Source organism: Chelonia mydas, chromosome 6 (genome assembly GCF_015237465.2).
Source record: "Chelonia mydas isolate rCheMyd1 chromosome 6, rCheMyd1.pri.v2, whole genome shotgun sequence".
In the NCBI taxonomy this organism is placed as follows: Eukaryota; Metazoa; Chordata; order Testudines; family Cheloniidae; genus Chelonia; species Chelonia mydas.
In genome coordinates, this window is record NC_051246.2 from 96498237 (window position 1) to 96525487 (window position 27251).

The following is a 27251-nucleotide window of genomic DNA, read 5'->3' on the forward strand; positions in this document are numbered from 1 at the left end:
TTTATGATATACAGGTAAGTAAGAGTCCAGCTGGTGAGGTGCTACTAGGGCCGGTCAGAAATTTTCTATCTACATTGTTTTTCAATGGAAAATTGTGTTTTCAACTGCATGAATTTTTTTTGCAAAATTTCCACAGAAAGTTTTGATTTTTTGTCAAAAACCCAAATGTCCCAACTACATCTCTGATGATGCACCCTCTCCATTATGTACTACCTCCTCTCTTCAAAGGGGAGACTGTGCTGAATCATGGGAGTTGTAGTTTGACCAGGGAGCCTGGCCTGTAGAGGAGACAGGGAACTTGAGGAAACTGAACTAGAGCTCCAGTGAGGAGCATTTTTCAAATAGAAATATTTTAGGTTTTGGCTGAAATTTTAGTTTTCAGATGAATTATTTTTGTATTTGCATTTCTGCTGAAAATTGAAATTAGCCACAGAGAAAAAAAAAAAAACATGTTCTACAATCAGACCTATCGGTGACCTCTTATAGGTGCTCTCTCTAAAGCACAGGACCCCAAGTTTTCATATTACCTGGCTTGTAGTTAATGCATTTGCCTTTGATTCTGATGTCAGAATGGTGGATTGGACCATTAGATGCCTCCCGCTCTGGGTCTGATGCCTGAGGGTTGGGGGAAGCCCAAAAGCACAGGTCCCTAAGCACTCACTTACACTTAAGTGCTTGTTCTTATGGCTAGTCCTGATTGCTCAGTGGTAAATGAGAAACAAAGCAAAATAAGTGCTTTCAAATCCTAAATGGTTGGGCCTCATTTCCTGAGCCCAAGTTGGCAATGTGGCCCATTGATAGACCACCATTGGCCACAAAATTAAAGTGTTCTTCCACAGTGCTCCACATAAGGGAATATTCCATCAAGAAGACCCTTTGCTCCCACCCAGTACCTTGGTTTAAAGTAAACCCAGTAGTATCAAAAATTTAATGATAGAAAAAAGTATATCATCTAGCACAGTGGTTCTCAATCCACAGACCCCCTGGTTGTCCGCAGACTATGTCTAAGGGTTCCATGAAAGACTTAGATTGAAAACTGACTGAACAGAATTCAAATATTTATATAGACAATAGATTTCCAAAGGGGTCCGCGCCTCCATTCAAAATTTACAAACAGGTCTGCACCTTCATTTGAAATTTTTGTGGATTTGAATAAGCAAGAAATGATATATTTACTTCCAGTATTGTATTCAGCCACTGGATGTCACCTTGGGTTGCACAAAGTTCCAGACACTATGTGGTTCCTGGTAAACAAGGGAGACAAAGCTGTAACAAAATCTGTGTGGTAGTCTGATTACTTGATCCACAATACAGATAAGAGACAATTAGATCCCAAAAATTCAAGCAATTTTATTAGTCTTTTTTAAAATTTCCTTTGGAGAGCTTTTTTAAGACATATGGACCAAACTCTGAAACCTTTATTCAGTGAAAAATCCCATAGACTTTAACAGGAATTTGCTTGAATAAACACTTAATAACAACTGAATAAAAACTGAATAAGGGCCTCTGAGCTTGACCCAAAGAGATTACAGGATACTTTTCTCCAGTTGTAATATAATGTCCTCACTAGCTTTGGCACCTCATTCACAAGGTTTAAGAATCAGAGAGGTAGCCGTGTTAGTCTGGATCTGTAAAAGCGACAGAGTCCTGTGGCACCTTATGGACTAACAGACATATTGGAGCATAATCCTAAACTGATGGTGAATCCCCCCTGCACGTCCACCAATGTAATCTACACCATCATGTGCCAGCAATGCCCCTCTGCTATGTACATCGGCCAAACTGGACAGTCCCTACGTAAAAGGATAAATGACACAAATCAGATATTAGGAATGGCAATAGACAAAAACCTGTAGGAGAACACTTCAATGTCCCTGGACACACAATAGCAGATTTAAAGGTAGCCATCCTGCAGCAAAAAAACTTCAGTACCAGACGTCAAAGAGAAACTGCTGAGCTTCAGTTCCTTTGCAAATTTGACACCATCAGCTCAGGATTAAACAAAGACTGTGAATGGCTAGCCTACTACAAAAGCAGTTTCTCCTCCCTTGGTGTTCACACCTCAACTGCTAGAAGAGGGCCTCATCCTCCCTGATTGAACTAACCTTGTTATCCCTCGCCTGATTCTTGCTTGCATATTTATACCTGCCTCTGGAAATTTCCACTACATGCATCCGACGAAGTGGGTATTCACCCACGAAAGCTTATGCTCCAATATGTCTGTTAGTCTATAAGGTGCCACAGGACTCTTTGCCAAGGTTTAAGAAGATGACTTCTCACATTAGTGTTGTAATTTACAGAACCCTTTTCTGTAAATCAGAAATTATTTAATTGCCACATTCAAATCTTATAAATTTTTTAGGTTAATTTGACTAAAAATATTAGAGTGCCTTTGATTTCAGACTAGACGTCTTTGATCAATGCAAAGGGCCTAGTGTTAACTTGAAAGAATTTGCTCCTCTCCTTCATCTGTTTGTCCAGTGCAGCATGATACCAGCTCCTCTCATTCATGTGTTTGTCCAAGAGATTAACATTATAATTCTGAAATGACTCTGAGAGTCTGCCTTGAATCTGAAAATCTTAGAAATTGAACAAAGCATAAACTATTAAATCATCTACTCCAGATAGAGGCCAGTGTAGTATTCTCTGATGCTTTGTCCTATCAAGTTTTAAATAAGCCAGACTCATATTGTTTATTTTGAAACCCCCTTACTATCAAGTAGCTCATATATGAAGAAGAGATGCAGCTATGGCTCCAGTCTTCTGGAACCTTTATGTTAGCTCCTGGATGATAATGGTTGGTTTGCCTACTGTGTGGTGTCAGCCAAGATTCTGGATAGTAACTGAATGACACTTAAGCCTGGTGATGCAACAGTCTTTCACCTCCAGATCCCCATATGCAGTCCCGCCCAACTCAATAACAGTCATAAGACATTACTAGCTGAAAGACTCTTTGCTGGCCCCATTCCAAGAGAAGAAGAAATGAATCACAATTAACACCAAAGGGTGCCCTGGTTCAGTGTAAGAAGAGAAGTCAAGGATTGAATAGGCCAAACTGAATTCCCTTCTTGTTTCTGGAAAAAGTCCCTCCATGTCAGGGATGAGGCATATTAATGGGACAGTTTGATGAAATGTGCACTACCACTGCTACAATCTACTTGCTTTCTGGCTAAACAGAGGATGGGCTGTTAATCTGGTTCCCATCACAAGTATTAAATTCACTCAACTATTAAAAATAAATGAGGAATCATTTAGGGTGGTCCAAGGGACTGAATTGGGAAGTGGTTACAAAGAGGTAGATTTAGGCTGCTCACTAGGATTAATTTAATAACGTTGAGATCTTTTACTCTGTGGACTAGACTTCCAAGGGACACGGCACATGAGTAATTTAAAATGAAGCTGGAGAAAGCACTTGAAGATATGGTGTAGCAAATAGTCTGACAAGGGGTGGTGCTAGATCAATGGTTCTCAACCTTTTTTCACTTGTGGACCCCAAGTTGAGAGAAGGTTCACAATTCTTGGACAATCTGTGAACCCACAAAGAAAGGTCATAGCTGATGTTTGCCACAAATAATTGTACCAGCTGTGTTCCAATGTTTCAGCCATCCTGGCAACTTTCTCAAGACATTTTGAACAGCTGAAAAAGTGATTCCTTGGGTATTTTTGTTCAGTGCTTACAAATATCACAGACATTGTTCATAATATGTATTATATAAGCACAGTGTGAAAGGTTTTATAGCAGTTAGATAATCAAAACATTATTATTTCTTTTGTCAACTTCCCATTGTCCCTGAGATAAAAACAACTCTCACCCTAATTTAAGCTTGTTTTGATCAGTCAGGTTTAAGAGTATTAACCTTCACTCACAGGAGTTTCTGTCTCCCTTTTCTCCTTATGTTCTATCTAGGAAGACTATACAACGGCTTAAATCTGATATGACATTTATCTTCTCAAATGATGAGTTATCATCAGGTATCATCTCCTGCCTACTGAAGATAAATGTCATTTCAAATCACACATTATTTATTAAGCATAAACAATACAAGTCCTTTTGTGGATTTTCCTTCCATCCAGGGTGTTCTATCACTTTATTTTTTACATAAAGCATTAAAAAGAAAAGCAAAGAAATAACCAAAACGTTCATACTTTTTCCAACTGCTATTCTATTCTATTCTATTTGATTCTATTCTATTCAACTTCTTATAGTATGCCCATCACCATGGAGTCTGGATACCAATAGTGCAAGAGGACTAGCTTCCCAGGTGCACCAAAGAAGCTTTATGACACCCTTTTGTGCCCTCAACCATGGGGACAGCTGGAGACTGAACCAGTTCGCAGTGCAAATTAGAGCTACCTCTGGGCAACGCTTACTGGTGCCAGCGAATAGGAGTGCTTTAGGAGCTGCTCTACAGGTCAGTATTACTAAAATGGACCATGCTTTGGCCCTGTTCCCTCCCAAACTTGACATCTCTCCCCCATGCCTGGATTAGGCCCCACAGGATATGGACAGGTGTGTGTGTGTATGGACCTCAATGAGAGTCAAACAAGCTTGTGCTGTTGCCTGAGATATTTCTATAGGTAAATCACCATTTCATTCCTTTGGGGGATTTCAGTAGTACCTGTAGGTTCTCCATCAACTCCAGGTAGTGAAGAGGACTGTGTTTTATGCTTTCTTCAGGAGCATCCAACATTGGCAATGTCAGAGACAGGAGAGTGGAGCAGCTGGGTCATTTTTGCAAACTCTCCTTTCACTAATTTGAAAGTACAGTTACATTCCAAAAGTTGTGAGACCAGCTTGTAAAAATTTGCCACCTATTATTTGTGGTGTTGAGAAGTGCCAGAATGATAGCCCTGAAGTCTAAAAATCTCTTTATCCACAGAGCAAGGGAGCATCCAAATAGAATTCTCTGCCCTATGAACAGTTCTCACCTGGAAGGGTCAGGTTCAGTAGAGATGGGGCAGATCAGTCTTCATGTTACTCTCTATACTGATCGCAGTCCACAGGCAGCTCCCATTGGCATTAATACCATATGGATGAGTGTGTCAGAACAACAAATATAAATAGATCAGTGGAAGTTCCACACCTGGAGTGAAGGTCGTCACTTGCCAATCCTTACTGCTTACGGTTTGATTACCAATTTATAGGTGCTAACGCTCATGATAGACAGCTGTCTATTAGGAAGTGGACTGAGAGCAGGCCTCTGAACAGTTATCAGATAGAAGCAGTGATCTAGAGGTAAAAGGCTTTGTGTAGCATTATTGATCTCCCAATCCATACAAACCCCATATATTTCTGTGTTTGCCCCTCATATTAGATTGTGCCCATTACCACTGTAGCTAGGAACATTCATTTTCATAGGTTTTAAAGACACAAACACATCTGGTTTGTCCTTCTAGATGTCACAGGCATTTTTAGAATTTTTATTACTGCCCTGTTTTGTTTCTGGTTCTAGGTTCTCAGGTGAATTGATTTAAGTGTTTCCCAGTCATGAGACTATGTCCTTCAGTTTCTGAGTGAGCTTTCTCTCCTGATAGGTATTCTCAAGTTTTCCCAGGTGAGAAGTACTCTAGATATTGGTCGGTTCAGTACGTTATATGACAGCATACCTACAGAGGGATGAAATTGTTTTGGAGGGCAATTAAGAACTCGAGAGAGTTCCAGAATGACACCAGCTCATAAAGGTATAAGTAATAAGAAGGAAATATGATGAGCTCTGATCTCATTTCCGATTAGAGCAGTGAGAGCTTTAAGGTGACCCCCCCCCCCCCATGTGAAGTTCTTTAAGTTAAGGAGAACACTCTAGCACATAACATAGCAAGACAATTTCCCTATACTATCAGGAAGCACAGGAAAATAATCAAAAAACGAGCATCCCGGGAACAGAGTCACAGTGAATGCAATTTCATGCAAGAAGGTAATAAACACATGAAATAAGCTGACATGAAAGGTGACTGGGGCCAGAAACAGTGATATATGTAAGGGAGAACTAGATGAGCTTTTTACACAAGACATCAAGGGGAAAGGAAAGGAAAGAAACAGACAGAAAATGCAACCATGGCAACAAGGGACATTCAAAGGGGACAGGAAAAGGTCTATGGACTTGGTTATCAATGGTGCTTTATGAACAACATAATTATTTCATTTTTCTTCGATAATGATAGCAATTTACATTGAAAGAAAGCTGTGCCGATGTTAACTCATACATCCTTCCAACACTCCTGTGATATGGGTAAGCAAGTAACTAGGCATGTCTGGAATGAGGGCCACTAAGCACGGATGGAGAGTGGAAACTGGCGGGTAAAACTGGGGAATATGTGGGATGGAACTTGAGGACACCTGAAAAGAAAAAATAGCCTATGAAATCATTCTTTGGTACCTACTAGTTGTCCATGCTACCTCTTCTAGCCCTTATCGTTTCCCCTTTTGTTCTCTTTCCACACTTCCCTAAGAAGTCACCCACTTTGGGGTAAGTATTTGGTTAAAAAGATCAAGGAGTGTGTCGTCTGATGGTTAAAGCCAATGATTAGGAGTTAGGACTGCTGGGTTTTCTTCCTACATCTGTCACTGACTCACTGTGTGGCCTTGGACACATCATTTAATTTTTGACAGGTTTCAGAGTAACAGCCGTGTTAGTCTGTATTCACAAAAAGAAAAGGAGTACTTGTGGCACCTTAGAGACTAACCAATTTATTTGAGCATAAGCTTTCGTGAGCTACAGCTCTGAAGTGAGCTGTAGCTCACGAAAGCTTATGCTCAAATAAATTGGTTAGTCTCTAAGGTGCCACAAGTACTCCATTTAATTTTTCTCTGCCTCATTGAGGGTAATGATACTTATTTACCTCACCCAGCAGTTGTGAAACTTAAGGTTTGCTTTGAGATCTTCCAATGGAGGGAGCTAAAGAAGTACAAACTAGCATTAAGGATCATCTTCCTCTCCAGCTGATGCCAGTGCTGATCTCTGAACAAATAATTTCGGGCTTGGTGCGCCTGCTGGGAAGGCTTAACTGCCTCATTTCTCCACCATTATCCTCCCCAGCCTCTGTAGAGAATCCAGGCAAGGATGCCAGATTCCAGCTCCATGTGACAGTACATGCTGTAGTCCCTACATTAATAAAAACTATTTAAACAGTTCATTTTCAATAATTTGTCTAATCTATCAGTGGACATTTCAAGCAGCTGTGTCAGATCAACCACATCTGAATCTGAGATGACCCTCAACACACACACAGTAACGGTAGAGAGGGAACCAATTAACACATGAAGGGGGGATTTGGCATAATTTTTGTGTCTATTTTTAGAAAATCTTCATTTATGGACAAACCTCATTTCACTAGCTCTCTGCTGTTTCCTCATAGGCACCCTCAGTAGTGTCTCTATCACTTCTTTATTGCATTGTAGTCCTTATTGCACACACACTCCAGCTAGATCGTCCCAAGCCTAACGTCTCTTACAACTCACAGTCTTATGTCTACCTACTGGCTTGGCAAGGAATTTCAGCCTATTGCTTATTACTAATTCCTTGACAGTATGTTAAATGCTTTTATTTTTCAATAGCTACAAAAGGGACAGTGTACTGAAATATATGTATTTTACAGGGAAGCCACAGTTAATTGAACGCCTGATATTTAGAGTTATATTCAAGTTTTGTGAGCCCCAAAATACCAATTTTAAGGGCCTCATTTTTGTTTTCCCCTCTTGACTATAATAGTTAGTGAGTTAAAGTTTTATCCAAACCTTGAGGGGCTATGACTCATGTGGTTTCACACTCATGTTTAGCTTAGCTTCAAGCCTTTTTTCTCATAACATGACAAAGGAAAAACTCAAAATTATTTCCTCCCTAGTTACTGGAAACTCCTTCAATCAATGCATTTAGGTTCAATGGTGAAGTACATATCTTGGAGTTTGACTCTTTATGTCTACACAGCAAAATGAGGGTTACTGGTAACTGAGTCTGATTCTAAATCAATAAGTCTAAGGAAGTCTAAGTAACCATAAGTTGTTGTAACATACTTGGTGAAAGACTTGGGAGAAGTCATAAGTTTAACCAACTTCGACTCCCTCTAGACTCCACTAAACTTACTTTGACTCCTTTAGACTCACCTCTGAATCTGTCCCTCAGTCATGAAGAGTTTTTACTTACATTTCCCCTGTCGACTATTCTCCTGGCTACAAGGGAGGAATGGTTCTCAGACATCAGAAATCTTGGCTGACTCATCTCCTAACCTTACCCACTTCTGATCTTAAAATATTTTAAAGGCATCCAACAAATCTGGAAAGCTTTCAAGTGGGTAACTTATTTCTCCTTCCACCACCACCATCACCTTCAGTGGTCCTTCATAGCTCACCCATTAGAACAAGAGCTTCTTTAAGAGGACTGTCTCCTTCGAGAACAGAAGCAGGAAAGAGACTATAAATAGGCCGGGGAGCTGAGGGGGAAAAGTGCTGGTGGAAGCTTTTGAATTGGCTCTGTTCTGAAATAAAGCCATCCTTTTACGTGTGTGTGTACGTGTGTGTGGTGGAAGGCTTATGGTGCCAACGATTGAGATGTCACGAATAATTAAGAGACTGCCAGAAGGCCCAAAAGGAGAGAAAAAAAATACAAATCTTTGATAGCCTGATGAGGCTGCATGTGAAATCTTTTCTGCCTCACATCAAAGCCCCAACTGTGCTCTCCAATTATTTGATAAGTTCGGTTTCACCATGGATAACAAGGCTTTCTCTCTCGCTCTCTCTCTCAAACAGTCTCATACTGATGTGCTTACACTGCTCAGAAAACACAAGACTTTATTAACTCTTGCTTGGCTGTGGATCTTGTGATAATTCACCCTACAAATTGCAGCCGCTATGTGTTATATCTAGTGCTGTGCAGGTGCAGTATAAGCTTGAGGATGCTAGGGGAACTTTAGGGGAGAAGAACAGAGCGGGGGGAGTAGGTACTGTGAATGTGCTTGAATAAAAAATTCAGTTGAATTCTACTGATTGCTTCCTTTCTTTGGTCAAAATGCAACAGAAAAATTTCTCATCATGCAGCTGTTACAGAGGATTGGCCGGACTGCAGGGTTGTATGTAAGATTGTGAGGTGTACCATGTCTTGTGAGAGGGCTACGATCACCTGCTGCAGACTCAAGAAACAGAAGACATAGCCTTCCTGGTGTAATGAAATGGTCCCATCCTTGTTCTGTATGTGTATAACTTAGGGATTATTATTATTTATTTGTGGTAGCAGTAAATCCTGAACAGGATTGGGGTCCCTCACGGACAAACATAGGAAGAGACAATCCCCCAGTATAAACAGCTCACAATCTATAAATTGTTCAGAGAAATGGTTATGAAGCGTGGTGCTGAAAGGCAAAGCCCTGGGCCCTCGGTGTGGGTGCTGAGGAGCAGAAAGAAAATGGTCTAGTGAGGTGGGGAGGGAGACAGATATGAGGGATTAAAGGAGAGCGACAAAAATAGTCCAGTCATAAAACGGCAGAGCACAAATGTGTAAAGGTCTGATTTTCCCTTACTTACATTGGTGTAAGCCAGCAATAACTGTCCATAGTTACACCAGTGAAAAGCTGATGTGAGATCAGAATCAGGCCCTTTGACTCTGTTTAGTATTTTGAAAGCATTTGCTGCCTTCCTTTTAGTCTTCTACCTCCTGTTCTTGCCTCGGTCTGTTGAGGAGTAGTATTGCTACTTATATGCGTTCTTCTTCACACAGCTCACAGTCAACCTGTGGAACTCCTTGCCTGAGGAGGTTGTGAAGGCTAGGACTATAACAGCGTTTAAAAGAGAACTAGATAAATTCATTGAGGTTAAGTCCCTTAATGGCTATTAGCCAGGATGGATAAGGAATGGTGTCCCTAGCCTCTGTTTGTCAGAGGGTGGAGATGGATGGCAGGAGAGAGATCACTTGATCATTACCTGTTAGGTTCAGTCCCTCTGGGGCACCTGGCATTGGCCACTGTCGGTAGACAGGATACTGGGCTGGATGGACCTTTGGTCTGACCCAGTATGTCCATTCTTATGTTCTTATGTATACATCTTGTTCTGGCTGTATGCAACTCCAAATTAACGTTTGGAGTTTAACAAATAACATGGACACAAAGATGTTCTCAGGAGACCTACCCTGAGTGGACAAGACACAGTCTCGCTAGACTCCAGAATATTGTGTTTTGGAGGAGAAAGGAGGTGTAGAAGTCCATGCCTTTGGTGGGATGGTGGGCCAGTGTCCGGTGCCTGCAGTGAACCATTTCAAACAAAACAAAAGCTACTTTGTTTGGGGGTACATTGCTCAAGAATTCCTAAAGGAGGGTGCCAGTGTTAGCCGAGTTATGGGTGTGTCTCAATTTATGTAAAGCACAAGAAATTCTAGGCATCAGTTCCTAAGGCCTTGTGCTGACATAGATTTCAAAGGCCCTGCACTGTGACAGCCGCAGCACTTTTCAAAGTTGCACACGTCTCTGGGGAGTAGCACTGGCACTGTAGGAGACAAGACTTGCACTATAATGTTTATTTTCTCTTTAATTTTTTAAAGGAAGGCCTGTAACAGCAATAACAATTGCTTGGCACAGAAAAACTTCTTAGGGAGCAAATTGAGGGCTGGACTTAATGATTCCTCAGCTTTGCCTCAAGCCATCCTCTTTCCACTTGGTCATTAATCCCCAACCAGTGCCAAAGGCCTGGTGTTGTTGTGTTTAATTCATGGAGGTTACACAGGCTACTTCCCAGGAAAATGTTCTAATGCAAGTCGAGGGACGGGTTTACTTCTTTTCATTCTTTGCAGGAAATCTCTAGCCTCTGATGTGCAGATCCATGGAGGGAAGAGGCAGCCAGAGTCTAAACACATACATCACAGCACAGAAAGGGGAGAAAAAGCATATCTTTTGGTTCGCCTCCATGCTGCCCAGACTGAAGTGGTGTGGCTGCGGCTTTCTGGGCTGCTGCCTGGGCGGCACCTGTTCTAGAGTCACTGCTCGCCAGGTCTCTGAACCTGGATAAATTCACAAGCGCTGAATTTGTTTGTGTTTTAAGCAGAAAATTGGAAGCTACTTTCCTTTGCCTCCCAACTTATGGCAAAGATTGGATTTTGTGGAGAGGGAAACGGCAGGTTTCCATTCTGCCCTATGTTGCAGGAGGTGTCCCGGTCATTCTTGGCTGGATTAGATGTGAAGGCGGTAATGGGTAAACTTCTGGTCGTGCAACAGAAAGCAAATAAGAGAGTGAGGGGATGACACTTTGACAGGAAACTGCTGCATAAAGAGTAACAATCCCCTCTGGGACCAAGGTCAGGAGCTAACCTTGCCCACAGTGGTAACAAGACAGTGGCAGTGTGTTCCAGGGCTATTTAACAACACACCGCTACACTATGTAACAGTTTAGGACTGGAAGGAGAATAGCACAGAATGCCTTAGTGTCTCAGAGCTATTTCTGTGGCAAGCACGATTGGATTTGAGGATACAAACTGTTAATTTCTGCAGCACTTGTCCTTGTTTTCTAGGTGTGATGCTGGCAAACCAAGTGCCAGCTGATGCCAAGATCCCCATGCCCTGGAATCAGCCTGGTTCGGCTAGAATTTTTAAAACAGATATTAGAGTTAGAAAAATATATTTAGTGTTTAGACTTTATGGAACATGTGTAAGTTGCTACCTGCATTAATCTCACTTATAACATCTATATCCCACGTTGTAAGGTAATATCCGAGCATCTGGATTGTAAGCCTCTGTAAATGTGTAAATCATTAGACAGGAGAGAGACATTACTTAGTGCAAAATGCTGGCCTCCAACAGAAGATGTTATGTCTTACCCTACAAGGAAGGCCCATAGACACCAGACGAACTATTGTAGAACATCGAAAAGGACTGCTGATTGCTCTCCCCCATCCTTGAAGAGATGTACAAGAGAATTCCTCCCATCAGCCGGAGGAATTAACTTGAAGTAGAAGGGGGGCAAGAGATAAAAACCCCTAACAAGGAGGAACTGTATCTCCTTTCTGCTTGCACTCTTGAAGGTAAGGTTTTCTAGGCAAAAGCAAGAGATCACCTGTATTTAGCCTGGGTTAGCCCTAAAGGACATATAGATCTTGCTTATTGTAGAAGCTTCTATTACTTCTTGAAATTTAAGATTAACTAATTTGTGCATATATATGTTTTCCTGCTTTGACCTTGTAAATAACTCTCCTGTTTCCTTTTTAATGAATCTTTAGATAGTTTATTATAGGATTGGCAACAAGTGTTGTCTCTGGTGTGAGATCTAAGGTGCAATTGACCTGGGGTAAGTGACTGGTCCTTTGGGACAGGGAGTAACCTGAATATTACTGTGATTCATACTGTAAGGGACCATCTACCACAAAGGCAAGCTTGCCTAAGTGACAAGATAGATCAGAGTTCCCAAAGAGACTGTCTGTGCCTTCATTGTTAGGCCGTTATAGTGCCTGAGGAGATCACACTTCATACTTGGTTGGAGAAATCTAACTATAGAACTCACAACCAGTTTGGGATTTGTACGCTGTTCCTAACAGTCTGCCCTGAGGATGGCATCCATGTTCTTGAGCCACTGCAGGACAGTGGGACATGAGGCTGATGATCTTATACCTCTTATAAAGATACAGTATAAAATATACCAAACACAACTAAAATGCTTTCATTAAAAGGCTGTTACATTACTGTATATTTCAGTTTTCATATGCTTGTGGGGGAATATGAACGCAATGACAAATCCCTTCATAGAGTCCCTCATCACTAGCAAACCTCCCCATCAAAGCCCCATACATAAGCATCAAGATTAATTAAAATGACTTGTATGTTCAGTTGATGATGTGATGCTGCCAGATTGGTTGCCTACATGTCAGTGTCACATGCCTAGTGCCAATTAATCATGGCTGACTTAATGGGCAACCATCTTGAATCAGGGGGACTGGGTAATATCACAATATGAGCAGAGTTGAAGGTACTGTGCACCATACAGTATTGGGCCCTTCAGACATAGAACTGAGATAGGAAAGCATTTTTCTTTCACATATTCCATTTTGCAGTTGGAATCTGATCTGAGGTGCTCAGACCCTTTGGTGACCAGCGTGATATAAATGGAGATAGAGAGAGATTTTACAAATTTGAGACATCATTCCACAGCCACTTCTGCAGCCATAGCATCATGGATGAGGGAGATGATGATGATGATCATAATAAACAACTTAGCACTTAATAGTGCTTTACATTGCCAAAGTGTTGCATACATAATGCATTAACCAATTCATCCTCAGCACCCTAAGAGACATTTTCATCCCCATTTTCTACATACAGGAGACCGAGCCTAGCTCAACTGATATGATATCACAGCAGCCTCCTGCTTCTTCTTCCAACAACCCTGTGCCAAGTAAATATCTCTGGGCACTTTCGTTTCTTACTCAAGCCTCATGAAAGATCCGGGAAATGGCATTAGCTTGTGGGTGTGGCCTGGAGAGATGGAGTGAGAAGGGAGGGAGGTGGAAAGATACTGTGTCTGTATGCTGTAAACTGTAGACATAATATCACTTCAAGGAAGGAAAAAAGCAGATACCTGAGACTGTAAGACTGTTCAGTTCCAGATACAGTTATTCTCCAAAAGCACTGACCAGAAGGTAAGGATGAGGCATGCAGGGTGAGTAGTGTGAATGGCTATAAATGGTTCATCACAAACATTTTATTCATTGCTGCTCTCACCCTCAAGGGAACATGGAGGGGATAGGGAGACAAGAGAAAGATACCTCCTAAAGGGAACATATAGGGTGTGTGTGTGTGTGTGGGGGGGGGGGGGGGGGGGTGGAAATTGTGGGGAAAGCAAGAAACACCATGCTGTGTCTGGAATGAGCTGAGATTTGCTTTTTAAAAGGAGTAATAATCATGGAATGTATTTTTTCCAAGGAAAAACCTGCAATCAGAATTAATGCTTTTGGGGACCACACATAAAATGTCTAAATCAATTCCTTCTGCAAGAACCAAGCAGGGAAAAGTTCCTCAGAGAAAAGCTGGGGACAGTAGAGGCAGAAACTCAAAGCCTGATGAGGGGACAGAAAAACCAGGAGTTATGGGTGCTCAGTCTGTGTCACTAGCAGCAGAATTTGCAGTCACCACATCTGGAAGAAAGTTAAGGGCACCAGAGGCTCCAAGTACTCAAGACTCAGAGTGCTCACAGCAGCCCTCAAAGACATGTCTACAGCTGAGGAGGGCTGGTTCTGCAAAACCAATAGACGAATCTGGAGGTTAGTGCATCTCATTTCATCTGGGTGCTTGTTGTTAAAGCTCATTTAGAAATGCTGCAGGCTTCATATTGCTGCCTTAAAGAAAGGAAACAAACAAAGCCTATCTATCTATGTCATGATGATCTTATCCCCCCTACCTGGAGCTTTAGGTAATAGTGCCACTAAATAGTTCAGTTTTTTGTGTCCTCTCTCTCAGGCTGTCCTAAGATCAGGATATTGGGAGAGAGTGTGGTGGATGGGTGGGCACAGCCGGATGAGGTGAGACAGCTGCAGCAGTTGCGGATCAGTGATGTGGCATTATCTGTTCTTATCTGTTCTTCCCTCCTGTATGTTCTGTACTATACAGAGACAATAATTCAAGGTCATATTATTACTACAAAGATTTGGACTTTCTAGCTGTTGTTACTATGGGTTCCTGCAAACTCTTACCCGTGCAAGTACAGCATGTCCTCACTATAATGCCCTGCAAAATAGGCTTGGGCTATAGTTAGGACCCTACCAAATTCAGGGGCCATTTTGGTCAATTTCACAGTCACAGGATTTTTAAAATAGTAAGTTTCATGATTTCAGCTATTTAAATCTGAAATTTCATGGTGTTGTATTTGCAGGGGCCCTGACCCAAAAAGGAGTTGTGTGTGTGTGTGTGGGGGGGGGCATCACAGGTTATTGTAGGGGGGGTTGTAGTACTGGTACCCTTACTTAGGGTTGCCAACTTTCTACTCACACAAAACCAAACACCCTTGCCCCACCCCTCCTCTGAGGCCCCGCCCCTTTTCTGAGGCCCTGCCCCTGCTTATTCCATCCTCACTCCCTCTGTCACTCTCTCTCCCCGCCCTCATTCACTCACTCATTTTCACTGCTCTGGTGCAGGGGCTTGGGGTGCGAGAGGCAGTGAGGGGTTTGGCTGGGGATGTGGGCTCTGGGGTGGTGCTGGGAATGAGGGGTTTGGGGTGCACAAGGGTGCTCTGGGCAGGGACCGAGGGGTTCAGAGGACAGGAGGAGGATCAGGGTTGGGGCAGGGGTTTGGGGTGCTTACCTCAGAGCCAGCGCTTGGGGCAGGGGCAGTGTGTGGATCCTCCTTGCCCCCTACGTGTAGGAGCCAGAGGGAGGTCATGCTGCTGCTTCCAGGAGCCACACAGAGCCACAGCTGGCAGGGAGCCTGCCTTAGCCCCGCTGCGCCACCAACCGGATTTTTAATGGCCTGGTCAGTGGTGCTGACTGGAGCTGCCAGGTTCCCTTTTTGACCAGGCATAAACCGGACACCTGGCAACCCTACCCTTACTTCTTCACTGCTGCTGGTGGCAGCACTGCTGTCAGAGCTGGGTAGCTGGAGAGTGGCAGCTGCTGGCCTGGAGCCCAGTTCTGAAGGCAGAGCCACTGCCAGCAGCAGCATGGAAATAAGGATGGCATGGTAAGGTATTGCCACCCTTACTTATAGGCTGCTGCCTGCAGAGCTGGGCACTTGGCCAACAGCTGCTGCTCTCTGGCCGCTGAGCTCTAAAAGCAGAGCAGAAGTAAAGGTGGCAACATGGCAACCCCCCTAAAATAACCTTGTGACCCCCCCCCCCCGCAACTCCCTTTTGGGCAGGACCCCCAATTTGAGAAACACTGGTCTCTCCCGTGAAATCTGTACAGTACAGGGTAAAAGCACACAAAAGACCAGATGTCGTGGGGGAAGACCAGGTCCATGACGCATTTTTCATAGCCATGAATTTGGTAGGGCCCTAGCTATAGTGAATGTTGTCCCTGGATCCCACCTCCAGCCCTGCCTGCTGCGGTGGGGGGATGAGATCTCCTCCAGCCCTGCAGCTGCAACAAGGGACTAAGAGCTCCTCCAGCCTTGGGTCCATGTCTGGGTTAGAGTGCTCCTCCAGCCTTGGGGTTACAGCAGGAGGAGCTCTGCCTCCCTGCCATGGCCCTGGGGCTGAGGAGCTCTGTAACTGCCCGAGGGGTTCATTATAGAGAGGGTGTACTGTAGTCCTATTGACATTAGGAGGTCTACTCATGTGAGTAAGGGACTGCGGGGTCAGACCTCAGATACTTCCCTGAACATACAGATAGGAACCAGACAATGGTAGATATTTTGCACATATCTCTTAATAATTGAGACAACCTGAGAAGTGTTTGAGCTCAGATATCACATGCTGGGTCCCTGAAATCCATCCTATTTTTCTCTCCACTTCAAATAAACCCAACAAATTTAAGTCTTTTTATCGAGACATTTTTAAAAAAATTATTATTGGACTGGTTTTGGTCCTGCATTTTTAACTATAGTGGGTCAAAAAATATTTTTGTTTGTTTGTCTCCATGGAAAATGTTGATGAAAATGAAAAAAAAAAACCCACCATCAGAATTTTCTATGGAACATTTTTCCACAAACCAAACCACAACAAAGCAACAAGTGAAAATGTTTCCATTTGGGGTTTTTCACCCCAAATATGACATTTCTGTTGAAAATTTCATTGTATCAGAAAACTCAGTTTCCATTGAAAAACAGCTTCAATGGACATTTTTCAACCAGCCCCATTTATAGCCCTTTCCCAACTTTGGTGCCTCCTCTCCCCACTAGTTACAGTTAAACTTCTGGAGGCTTGTTATGGTTTGTTTTTTTTAATGTGTTTTAAATGGTTTTTATGTTGAAGTAATGAAGACACGCCCCGAGCTCACATTTGCAGGCTCTCTGCACTTGCAGCAGTAGCATCTGAGTTTTGCACCTGCTTCGCCATGAAGTTCCAAGTGTCCATAGAGATAAACATGAAAGCCCAGCTGACCACAGATCCGCCCCACTACTTACATGCCTCACATGGCATTAGCCAGGCTTCATTCATTAATGTTTGTAGAAAAGCCAAGCTTATTAATGATTAATTACTGTTGTCATTATACTGAGGTAATAGATCTGCTTTTAGCTAGATATCTGCTTTTAGCTAGATACTGCACAGGGAATTCTGGGATGCATCTGCAATGACTTGTAACTTTCTCTATGTAAAGGCAAAAGAATCAATAAATGTGTTTGTTACTAGCAATAAAGCTAAGACCTTGGGCATTCTTTAGGAGCTACATCTGAGGTGCCTGAAACAATGCCAGCCAAAAGCCGGAGAAAGCAAAGTAACTGGGCTCCTGAATGTGAGAAGGAAAGAAAGATTCCTCAGAGAACAGCCAGAGGAGGGAGAGGCAAAGGAGCACAGGATGAGGAGGGGATAGAAGGCTCAGAATCGGTGGCTATTCTGTCTCCATTAGCCCGAGAGCAGCTCTCTGCGCACTGCCCACACCCCAGGCAGACCGGATCTGCCCAAAGAAGGAGAGAATCTGCAGGTTGGTGCAGGCAATTGCTGATTGGATGAGTAATCTAGGAGAGTGCCACAGTCACACTTCCTGTTGTTTCACCTAAGGAGGTGAAGCAAAACCTTGCTGTATGTGCTGTGATTATGTTATCCCTTCCTGTTGTTATTACTGTTACTGGGAGTGCCCAGTCAAGGGCCATGATCCTATTGTGTTAGATGCCATACAGGCAAGTAACCTGGAGATAGCTCTTGTCCCAGAGAGCTCACTGTATAGGTCTATAACAAGATGCAGCAGATGGATGAGTCAAACAAAGAGGATGAAAAAGTAGGAGTAAAATGAGCCCCCTTTGTTTTGCCACTGGGAAGCAGGGGGGAGGGGGGATCAAAAAAATAAAAAACCCAAACACCATAAAGGCTACATTTTTCATAGAAAAAAAATCATAAGGGGGGGAACTGTTATGAAAATTTCCAATTTTGAAAAAAGGCTTTTTCAACAACCACCAACAAAGACAACTACCAACAGACCACAGCAAACCACCCTCCCCCCCACACACATCCAGCAACCACAACCCACAACCACAACACATTTTTCTTCAAAATATTTCAATCAGATCTACTTCCTCCGACATAAAATGTGTTTGTTTTCATTGCTCCTTTGCCTTTTAAGTTTGCTACATTACCTGTCAAACCTTTTCATTAACCTAGGCTGCAAGGGCCGGGGCAGTCTACCTGTTGCGTGTCCATACAGCACCTAGCATGATGTCTCCCTACCTTAGATATTTATATGCCCCCCCACCCCCTCAATTACTGTAGTATCTGAGCATCTCACAGTCTTTAATGCATTTATTTTCACAACACCCCTGTGAGTTATCGGAGTGCTATTATCCCCATTAGAATAACAACAGGAGGAGATCATTCCTGGAGCTTTAGCTAGTGGGCTACCAACAGATTGTGCAAGTTACTCTCCTGTCTCCCTCACTTGGGCGTCCCTCTTGGGTTCAGGATATTGGGGTATCAAGAAGACACGGTTTTGGTGGGTGAGATGGCTGTTACAGTAACCCTGGCCATCCTAAATGGGCATCATGTTTTCTTCCCACTGGTGGATTATGTGCAGAAATAATAAAGACCTTTCTGTTGGCTCAGGCATCTGGCTATTTTTATTGTTGCTGCACTTGTTCTAAGAAAGAACCAGACACAACACTGGAGATGAAGGTGGTTGTTGGACACTGAAGAATGTTTTCATAATATCATTTATCTGGACTAAGTAACGGAGGTGCAGCACCTCTTGACAGGGAATACCATTCAGACCAGCCTTGTTTCAGGCTGAGGTAGAGGCATCTTTCATGTAAATTAATTCTGAACCATGTCAGCAGGGTGCATATACTGAAGGGATAATGTGTGGATGATATATGTCATTACTCTAGTCCTTATTTATCTACTTCAACATTTTTTTAAAAACAAGGAGTTCTAGTGGTAATTGACAAATGTCTGTATAATAGAAGGACATGATTATCCAAGGGGCTCAGGAGGCACTTGAATCCATTGGATAATCAGGAGCTATTGGGTTAGGTAGGGACCAGGGGTCAGCACTAGAAACTTGCTTGGAACTCTGATCTCTTTTACAGTGCAGTGAAGGCAACACTAAACCTAGGAGATCTGGGACTCAGTCCTGCAAGGTACTGGGACTTTTCCAAGGTGATGAGTCCCCTCTACCCCCATTCAAGGCAGTGGGAGCTGAGGGTTCTCAGCACCTCAGAGAGGGTACATTTTGGAAAAGCCAGAACATATCTCGTCTCTTGGTCTTTGGTTTCTGTCCTCTCTTAAATGTTCCCTTGTAGGACACCTTGGACAACTCTATTCCAGGTCCACCTCTGTTGACCTGTGTGAGAGCTCAGAGATAGCAGCAGCTGTTCTCACCACACCAAGCCAAGATGTTGCTCTCCGCATTAAAGAGAGGGTAAAAGCCCTCCCTCTGAAACACGAGGAGAGAACCAAGGCTGCTGGAATAATTAATGGGTTCATTGACCCATTCATTAGCTACCTGAAGGAGTATCCAGAGAGGCCCTACTTTAAGGAGGTGACCAAGTTGACCACGGGCAGCTACTATGAGTTTGTGAAAGTGAGTAACTCTCTGCTAACTGTCCTAATAGCATCATGAATTGGGATCCCAGTGCTGTCATTTTATCCAGCAGGACTAACACAAAGGAGAGACAGGTCTAGCATTCAGTCTGGGAAGGAGATCCCCAGATTCACTGCTTTTCGGCTGATATGGCCAGATCCTGCCCTCAGCTATGCCCTTCTATCCAAGGTTTTTCTATAGTGCCTAACGTTGCGGATTTTTTTTATATAGCAACTTTTACCACAGCATGTTTTATATATTGTCTGTCACTGTGGTGATTTTAAGGGATTGCAAGGGCATAACTGTATTTGCCCATAATTATAGCTTTCTATCCAGATTCCTAAGAGCCAGAATCTGATACTCTTACTCACTTTGAGTAGCACTTTAATCCTCAAGTAGTCTCTTTGACTCAGTGATTAGTCAATGGGACCACTATTAGAGTAAATTAAGATGCTTATCATGGTGGGTTAGAGTATCAGAATCTGGTCCTAAGTAGTGAATTCAGTTCACTGTCCAGATGCTTTATAGTGCTTGTGCTGTGTTGGGGTCAGTTTATATTCAAATTTCATTCATATTCATAAGTCTGAGGATCTAGCTCTCTCTGTACAGAGCTATACATACCGACAAAGAAGAATCACTTTATCTACTGCTGAAGAGCAGCCTTCAATGAGGCATAGGTGGCAGCTGTTTAACTGCCCCCAACTGTATTACACAGAAATAGTGTAGAAGTGAAGGAAAGCTTATCTCCATAAATACAGGGAGACTTTAGAGCTACAGGTGTAATTAACAAGATTGGGATTAGGCCAGGATATCATGTCTTATATCCTAACTCTTGCAAAAAGTGACATGGAACCTTTAATGACCACATTTGTTCAGGGCTGAAATGGCACATCTAGCAGCATGGTGACCCACATGCCACATTAAAGCAATGGTTTAGTGCTAACTTGGAGGACAATCGCGTATTGAATCACCAGTATCAGCTCCTGCATTCTGGTGCCCAAGGGGTGACTTAAAGCTGCCCTAGCTGGGCAGCTGAGGATTCTCCCAGCATGAGAGACTCTTTGGCTGATACAGAGCCAGTGTAACGATCTCTATGCCATCCACCCCACCCTATAAAGGGGCATCTCAGAAATATGCTGGGGTAGCAGGGGTGGATGGGGATGTGGCCAGAGTTCATGGTGCTTTGGCAGTCTCCACTGGCATAACAGCTCCTAGGGAGCTGTTGCAAACCAGCCTAACGTTGAGCTGCTAACTTCTGCAGGGGGCTGAACTGGCCCCTGGCAGCCCCCAGGGCGGTACAGCAGAAAAGTGCCGCACCTCAGGCCATTATTCCTTATGGATAAGTTGACCAGCACTATCTACAGCCATCAGAATCCTTCCCTGATATGTTCTCTGGAAAAGCTCAGGAAGCTAATGTGAAATAGTGCGGACAGCCCAATCTGCCACAACAGCAAATGAGGGGCCAGGATTCTGTCCTCCCTATATGCCTGCTGCTTGCACAGTTATTCAGTTGCACAGCCTCTAATGATGAAACCTTTCCTATAGATTGATCACCCAGATGAGTTTGACCTGATGCTGGCTCTGCCAGTTCCAAGATATGTTAAGTACACGGAGGTGGATGACTGCAATGGGCTCTACTACAAAGTTACTTTACTGAGGAAGCCCCGGAGCTTCCCCACACCTTTCCTGCTGGAGGATAGGAGTACCGTGTCACCTGTGAAAGTCCTGGAGGAGTTCAGGAAACATGTCAGTCAGTTCATCGCATCATCCTACAAAGGTAAGCAAGTGCCCATGACTGCAGATATTCCTGATCAACCTTTTCAGCATGGGGGCTGTGAGCAACTTTGCCTGCCATTAATATTATTAAATAGATAAAATTGTGAATGAATATAGTGGGTATGAAAGTATGGGATGGAAAAGCACTGCCTTGAACCATGCACTGGGTAAACTTCACTGGCAAAGCCACCTATCCCACTATCCTATGTATAGTCAAGCAAATGTGATATTGTTTTTGATGAGATTACCAGTTTGGTAACTGTATTGACATAATATGCTTAGACTTCTTAAAGAATTTGACTTAGTACTTCCGGACATTCTGATTAAAATTCAGCACTATACAAAATTAATATAGCACATAATAAATCAATTAAAAACTGGCTAGCTGATGGATTTCAAAAAGTTATCCTAAATGGTGAATCATCATCCAAAAAGTCATTTCTAGTGGGGTTCCACGGGGACTTGTCATTGGCCCAATATTATTTATTAATTATTTGGAAGAAAATATAAAATCATTGCTTGTAAAATTTCCAGATGACACAAACATTGGTGGAGCAGTAAACCATGCTAAGGCCAGATCAGTTATACAGAGCAATCTCGATCACTTTGTAAGGTGAGACTGCTTGACCAACGTGCATTTTAATACAGCTAAATGCAAGGTCATATACGTGACGGGTTGGATCACAGAAACCCCCTTTGGGACTGCCACCTGATGTGCTGAGACTACCTCTGAGCCTCTTTTCCCTGCCAGCTTGGGACTTCAGTGCCCTGCCTGGTTGTGCCAGACACGCTAGCCTGCTACAAACACAGACCCAGGTGTGAGCCACATCCACCACAAGCTGTAGGCTTAACTGAAAACAGCTTAAGAAGTGTTCCTGTCTCCAACACTCAGGTACCCAGCTCCCAGTGGGGTCCAAACCCCAAATAAATCCATTTTACTCATAAATTGTTCATCTTCTATAACACTGACAGAGATATCCACAGCTGTTTGCCTCCTCCAGTCCCCAGGTATTAATACATACTCTGGGTTAATTAATAACTAAAAAGTGATGTTATTAAATACAAAAATTAGGATTTAAGTGGTTCCAAGTAATAACAGACAGAACAAAGTGAATTACCAAGCAAAATAAATTAAAACACGCAAATCTAAGCCTAATATAGTAAGAACTAAATGCAGGTAAATATCACCCTCAGAGATATTCCAATAAGCCTCTTTTACAGACTAGACCTCCTCCTAATCTGAGTCCAGCAAGCACTCACACCCCTGTAGTTACTGTCCTTTGTTCCAGTTTCTTTCAGGCATCTCCTTGGGGTGGAGAGGCTATCTTTTGTGCCAGCTGAAGACAAAATGGAAGGGTCTCCCAGGACATTATATAGTTTCTCTCTTGTGGGTGGAAACCCCTCTCTCCCCCTGTGTAGAATCCCAGCTACAAGATGGAGTCTTGGAGTCACATGGGCAAGTCACATGTCCATGCATGACTTTGTTCTTTACAGGGACGTTCCCAGGAAAGCCCAGATGTGGAGTGGCGTCTATAAAGGTCCATTGTTCGCCAAGTACTTCCATTTACTTGAATAACCCCTTCACACTATGTTGATCAAATCTGCCTTAGGTGCTTTCTACAGCAAACACTTTAAATACAAGCACAGAGCCAGCACTCATAACTTCAGATATAAAAATGATACATGCATATGAATAGGATGCATACATGCAGTAGAACATAGCCTTTGCAAAGATATGTTACATGGCATATCTAGCATAAAACATATTCCAGGTATGTCATATTTACATTCATAAGCATACGTCTATAAAGCGTTATGGGGTGCAATGTCACAATATAGACCTTGGAACAAAGAATGTAGGTTACACATACAGGATGGGATACTCTACCCTGGCAAGCTGTGACCTGGAAAATGATTTAGGAATCCTGGTAGATAACCAGTTAAACAAGAACTCCCAGTGTGATGCTGTGGCTAAAAGGACTAAGGTGATTCTTGGATGTATAAACAGGGGAATATTGCATAGGAATAGGGAAGTAAATTCTATCTTTCTATATAGTGATGTGCTCTAACAGAGTCTTGGATGAGAGCATTAAATACATTAATTAGTTGGGAGTTGAACGTAGATCTCTGGAGGTGATTAGAGAACTAAAGCACTGCACTGTATGGGCCTATTCAAGTGACACTGTGAATATTACAGATCTCCATCATCCTGAGGAAATCTGTGGCTTTCATAGTCTAAAAATCCCTTGGTGGGTTTGTATAGACGTGGTTGCTGGATATTGAATTGGAGATGCTAAAATCAATCAGTTCTGCTTGATATCCTCTGGTTTTGAGCTCCACAGTCTAATTCTGTGTTTGCCTATTGGCTCCCCAGTGCCTTTCCCAGGGTGGAAAATGAAGCTAAGCAGGAAGAAACAGAACAGCCCAGCAGCTACTGTCGTGCTGCTGGATGACAAAGGTGGCGAAGTCATGTCTATAGATCTCGTTCCTGCTTTGGAAATCTCAACCCCCTGGCCTGATTCATGCGGCGTAGGGAAGGATGTTGAAAAATGGCTGGGGAAGAAAACCAAGCAGAGGAATAAGTCATTTTATTTTGTTGCCAAGCAGCCACGTGGGCACGATGACAAAGGTAATTTAATACCTTTCCTAACAAACTCTATCCACCTCAGCAGACTTCTCTGTTATGGTGCTGATATTAAGATAGAGTTTGCAACTTTTCTACTTATGGGAGGGATACAATAAACTAAAGAACCAAAATCTGCCTTGGAGCTGGGAGACCTGCCTAGTCCTGCTGTCCACCATAAGGTCTGGAGCCCACTCAGTCTGTGATATTTCCTAGATCTTATTGCAAATCTAAGAAAAATGCCCTCTCTGAGTTATATCAATTTTGATAAATTAGAGAGGTTCAGAGAAGAGCTAGGAAAATGATTAAAGTATTAGAAAACATGTCTTATAGCCACAGAATCAAGGTGCTCAATCTATTCAGCTTAACAAAGAGAAGGCTAAGTGGTGATTCGATTAGAGTCTATAAGTACCTACATGGGGAACAAATACTTAATTATGGGCTCGCGTCAGTCTAGCAGAGAAAGGTGTAACATGATCCAACGGCTGGAAGGTGAAGCTAGACAAATTCAGACAGGAAATAAAGCATACATGTTTAACAGTGAGGGTAATTAACCATTGGAACAATATACCAAGGGTTGTAGTGGATTCTCCATCAATGATCATTTTTAAGATCAAGATTGGATGTTTTCTCTAAAAGAACTGCTCTAGGAATTGTTTTAGTAAAGTTCTATGGCCTGTCTTCTGCAATTTCCACAGTATGCATCCGATGAAGTGAGCTGTAGCTCACGAAAGCTCATGCTCAAATAAATTGGTTAGTCTCTAAGGTGCCACCAGTACTCCTTTTCTTTTTGCGAATACAGACTAACATGGCTATTACTCTGAAACCTGTTCTATGGCCTGTGTTACACAGGAGGTCAGACTGGATGGTCACAATGGTCCCTTCTGTCCTTGGAATCTGTGAATTTGTAAAAGGACATACAGCCAAACCGTCAACACCTTTCTCCTCTCTTCACCCAGTATTTCATACACTAATTTCCTTATTTGTTTTTTAAGAAAATAGAAATGATAACTTTAAATTATCCTTAAATACCTTTTCAATATTTAAGTAGCTTTAATTTGAGGACCTAGATTTAGGACAATGCCATTGATGTCTATTCACACCTGGACAGCCTGGCAGTGTGATGGCTATGTAATGTTGTTCTACATTGCAGAGGTCTGGAGAATTTCTTTTTCTCATATTGAAAAGGAGATTTTGAATAACCATGGCAACACTAAAACCTGCTGTGAATCTTATCGTACCAAGTGCTGCAGGTATGTAAGCCTGGGGATCAAGGGCTAGGCCAGCTGGATGTAGAACACCTGCTCCCTTGCATTAGTACAGGTGGAATCAAAATCCATACTAGAATAGGGCAAATAATTCGTAACAAACAATTGATTCTACGCATTTTACCTCTTTTTCTGTTCATGAATTGTTCATGGAAAGAGTATTATTTTCTCTGATTTACTTGTTATTTAAAAAGATTCCCCGAAAAAAACATTATTCTGTAGCTGGTTACTGAATTGTTTGCTTTGAGTATTCAGTATTCAAAATGACTTTTTTTTTTTTTTTGATTGGACATACAGGTGGCATAATGTGATTTACATTCCCAAACTGAGTAAATGTTACCCTTAAATTGAGGGTTCCACTACAGACTCTCCCAAATACAACCTAGAACTCACAAGGCCTGATCGTACTCTCATTAAAATCAATGGAAAGACTCTCATTGACTTTAATGAAAGATGAGCTGGGCCCTGAGTCAGAAAGGATAGTACACATACTTTTGCATCTTCTCTCCCCAGCAAACGTATTTCAGTCTCGCCCTCTAGAATGAATCAGGAGTCATGTACCGGATGCAAGTTCTGCTCTCACTTACACCACTGTGAATCTGAGTAGCACTGAGGTCAGTGTAACTGAGATCAGAATTTGGCCCAGTCTGTTTGAACTGTAGCACAACAGAAATATCAGCAATTAGTAACTTTTTAAATGTCCAGTGCTATATTCTGTAAAGCACTAGGTCCCCTGCAAAGTGCTATAATGTGGTTAATGGAATAATGATAAGTAGTCATGATTATAAATACATTTAACTTCTCCCTCTGCTATACATAGGAAAACCTGTATCCGGCTGCTGAAAAGCCTTTTTGGGGCCCTGAAGAAAGATTATCCCAGGCAACTAAGTCACCTTTGCTCTTACTATGCAAAGACGTCCTTTCTCCACACTCTGACGCAGTGGAAAGAGGACTCGGACTGGAAACCTTCTGACGTCGCCTGCTGTTTTCTCAGAGTGCTGGATGACTTCGTTCAGCACGTGGAAAACACCAGCCTGCCCCATTTTTTTATTCCAAACTGCAACCTGTTCTATAGCTTCCCTCCAAAGGATTTGAAATTCCTGCTCGAGCGCTTACGAGAGCAGAAAGGGAATGGGTTGCAAGCATTTGCAGCCCATGAGAAATAGTTTCTTCCCAGCCATGACTTTGAGTGAACATGATCTATTGCTATGATTGTTATGGAACCAGCTAGCATTTCTTTCTCTGTGTTTTGATGATTCAGATGCCAGACTCTGGAGCTCTTCGGCAACAATTTCCAAAAGAAGCCACTGATTTTGAGTGTCTCAGTTTCTGAGTGTCCAGTTTACGATCATCTGGGGGCCTGGTTTTCATAGGTGCTGAGCACTGGCAGCTCCCCATTAACTTCTGTTGCAGGTGTGGGTGTGCAGCATCTCTGAAAATGAGATCCAGAGAATCCCAAGTTGGGTGCTTAAATATAAGACACCAAAACCTAAAGGCCACTTTTGGAAAATGCGCCTTAATCCCTCTGTGCCACATTTGCCCATTTGTGAAATTGAATAGCAATATCTATTTACCTCATAGGACGCTGAGTGGGCTGGGTTAGACAATATGTGTACAGCAATTTGAAAGTCTAAAATGCTTATAGATAAGTGCTAAGTCTAAATTCACCCATCTGGAATTGCAAGGATAGGAGACTATTTCAGGTAATTAATCATGAGGCAGAGAATTGTCACAACTCTCCCACCTGGTTGCTGATAAGACAATAAATAGTTTTTAAACTGTTCTGCAATAAGAGGCTGATGTTTTATGTGTTTTACCTTCTTGGGGTGATTTGGGCTGCTATTGACATGCACAGAGTCGGTGGCAGTGTCAGTGTCGAGACGAATCATGCCAGTTTTCTTGTGTTTTTTTCTCTCTTTTTGTACCACAGCGAGAGGTTTACACCTGGGCATCTCAGGG

General features: G+C 42.7%; 1 protein-coding gene and 1 long non-coding RNA gene across 2 annotated transcripts; both read left to right on the plus strand.

Moving 5' to 3' along the window:
- The first annotated feature begins 13479 nt into the window (after positions 1–13479).
- Positions 13480–18759, plus strand: LOC122466248. Its single transcript, XR_006291625.1, has 3 exons — positions 13480–13604; positions 13888–14225; positions 17277–18759. It is a non-coding gene; the product is annotated as an uncharacterized LOC122466248 (long non-coding RNA).
- A 110-nt stretch (positions 18760–18869) lies between these two features.
- Positions 18870–26977, plus strand: LOC102936464 (cyclic GMP-AMP synthase). Its single transcript, XM_043549391.1, has 6 exons — positions 18870–18880; positions 19370–19625; positions 21171–21402; positions 23776–24030; positions 25178–25277; positions 26113–26977. Exons 1-6 carry the CDS (start codon positions 18870–18872, stop codon positions 26456–26458), a joined length of 1200 nt encoding a protein of 399 aa, XP_043405326.1. The 3' UTR covers positions 26459–26977.
- The last annotated feature ends 274 nt before the right edge of the window (positions 26978–27251 follow it).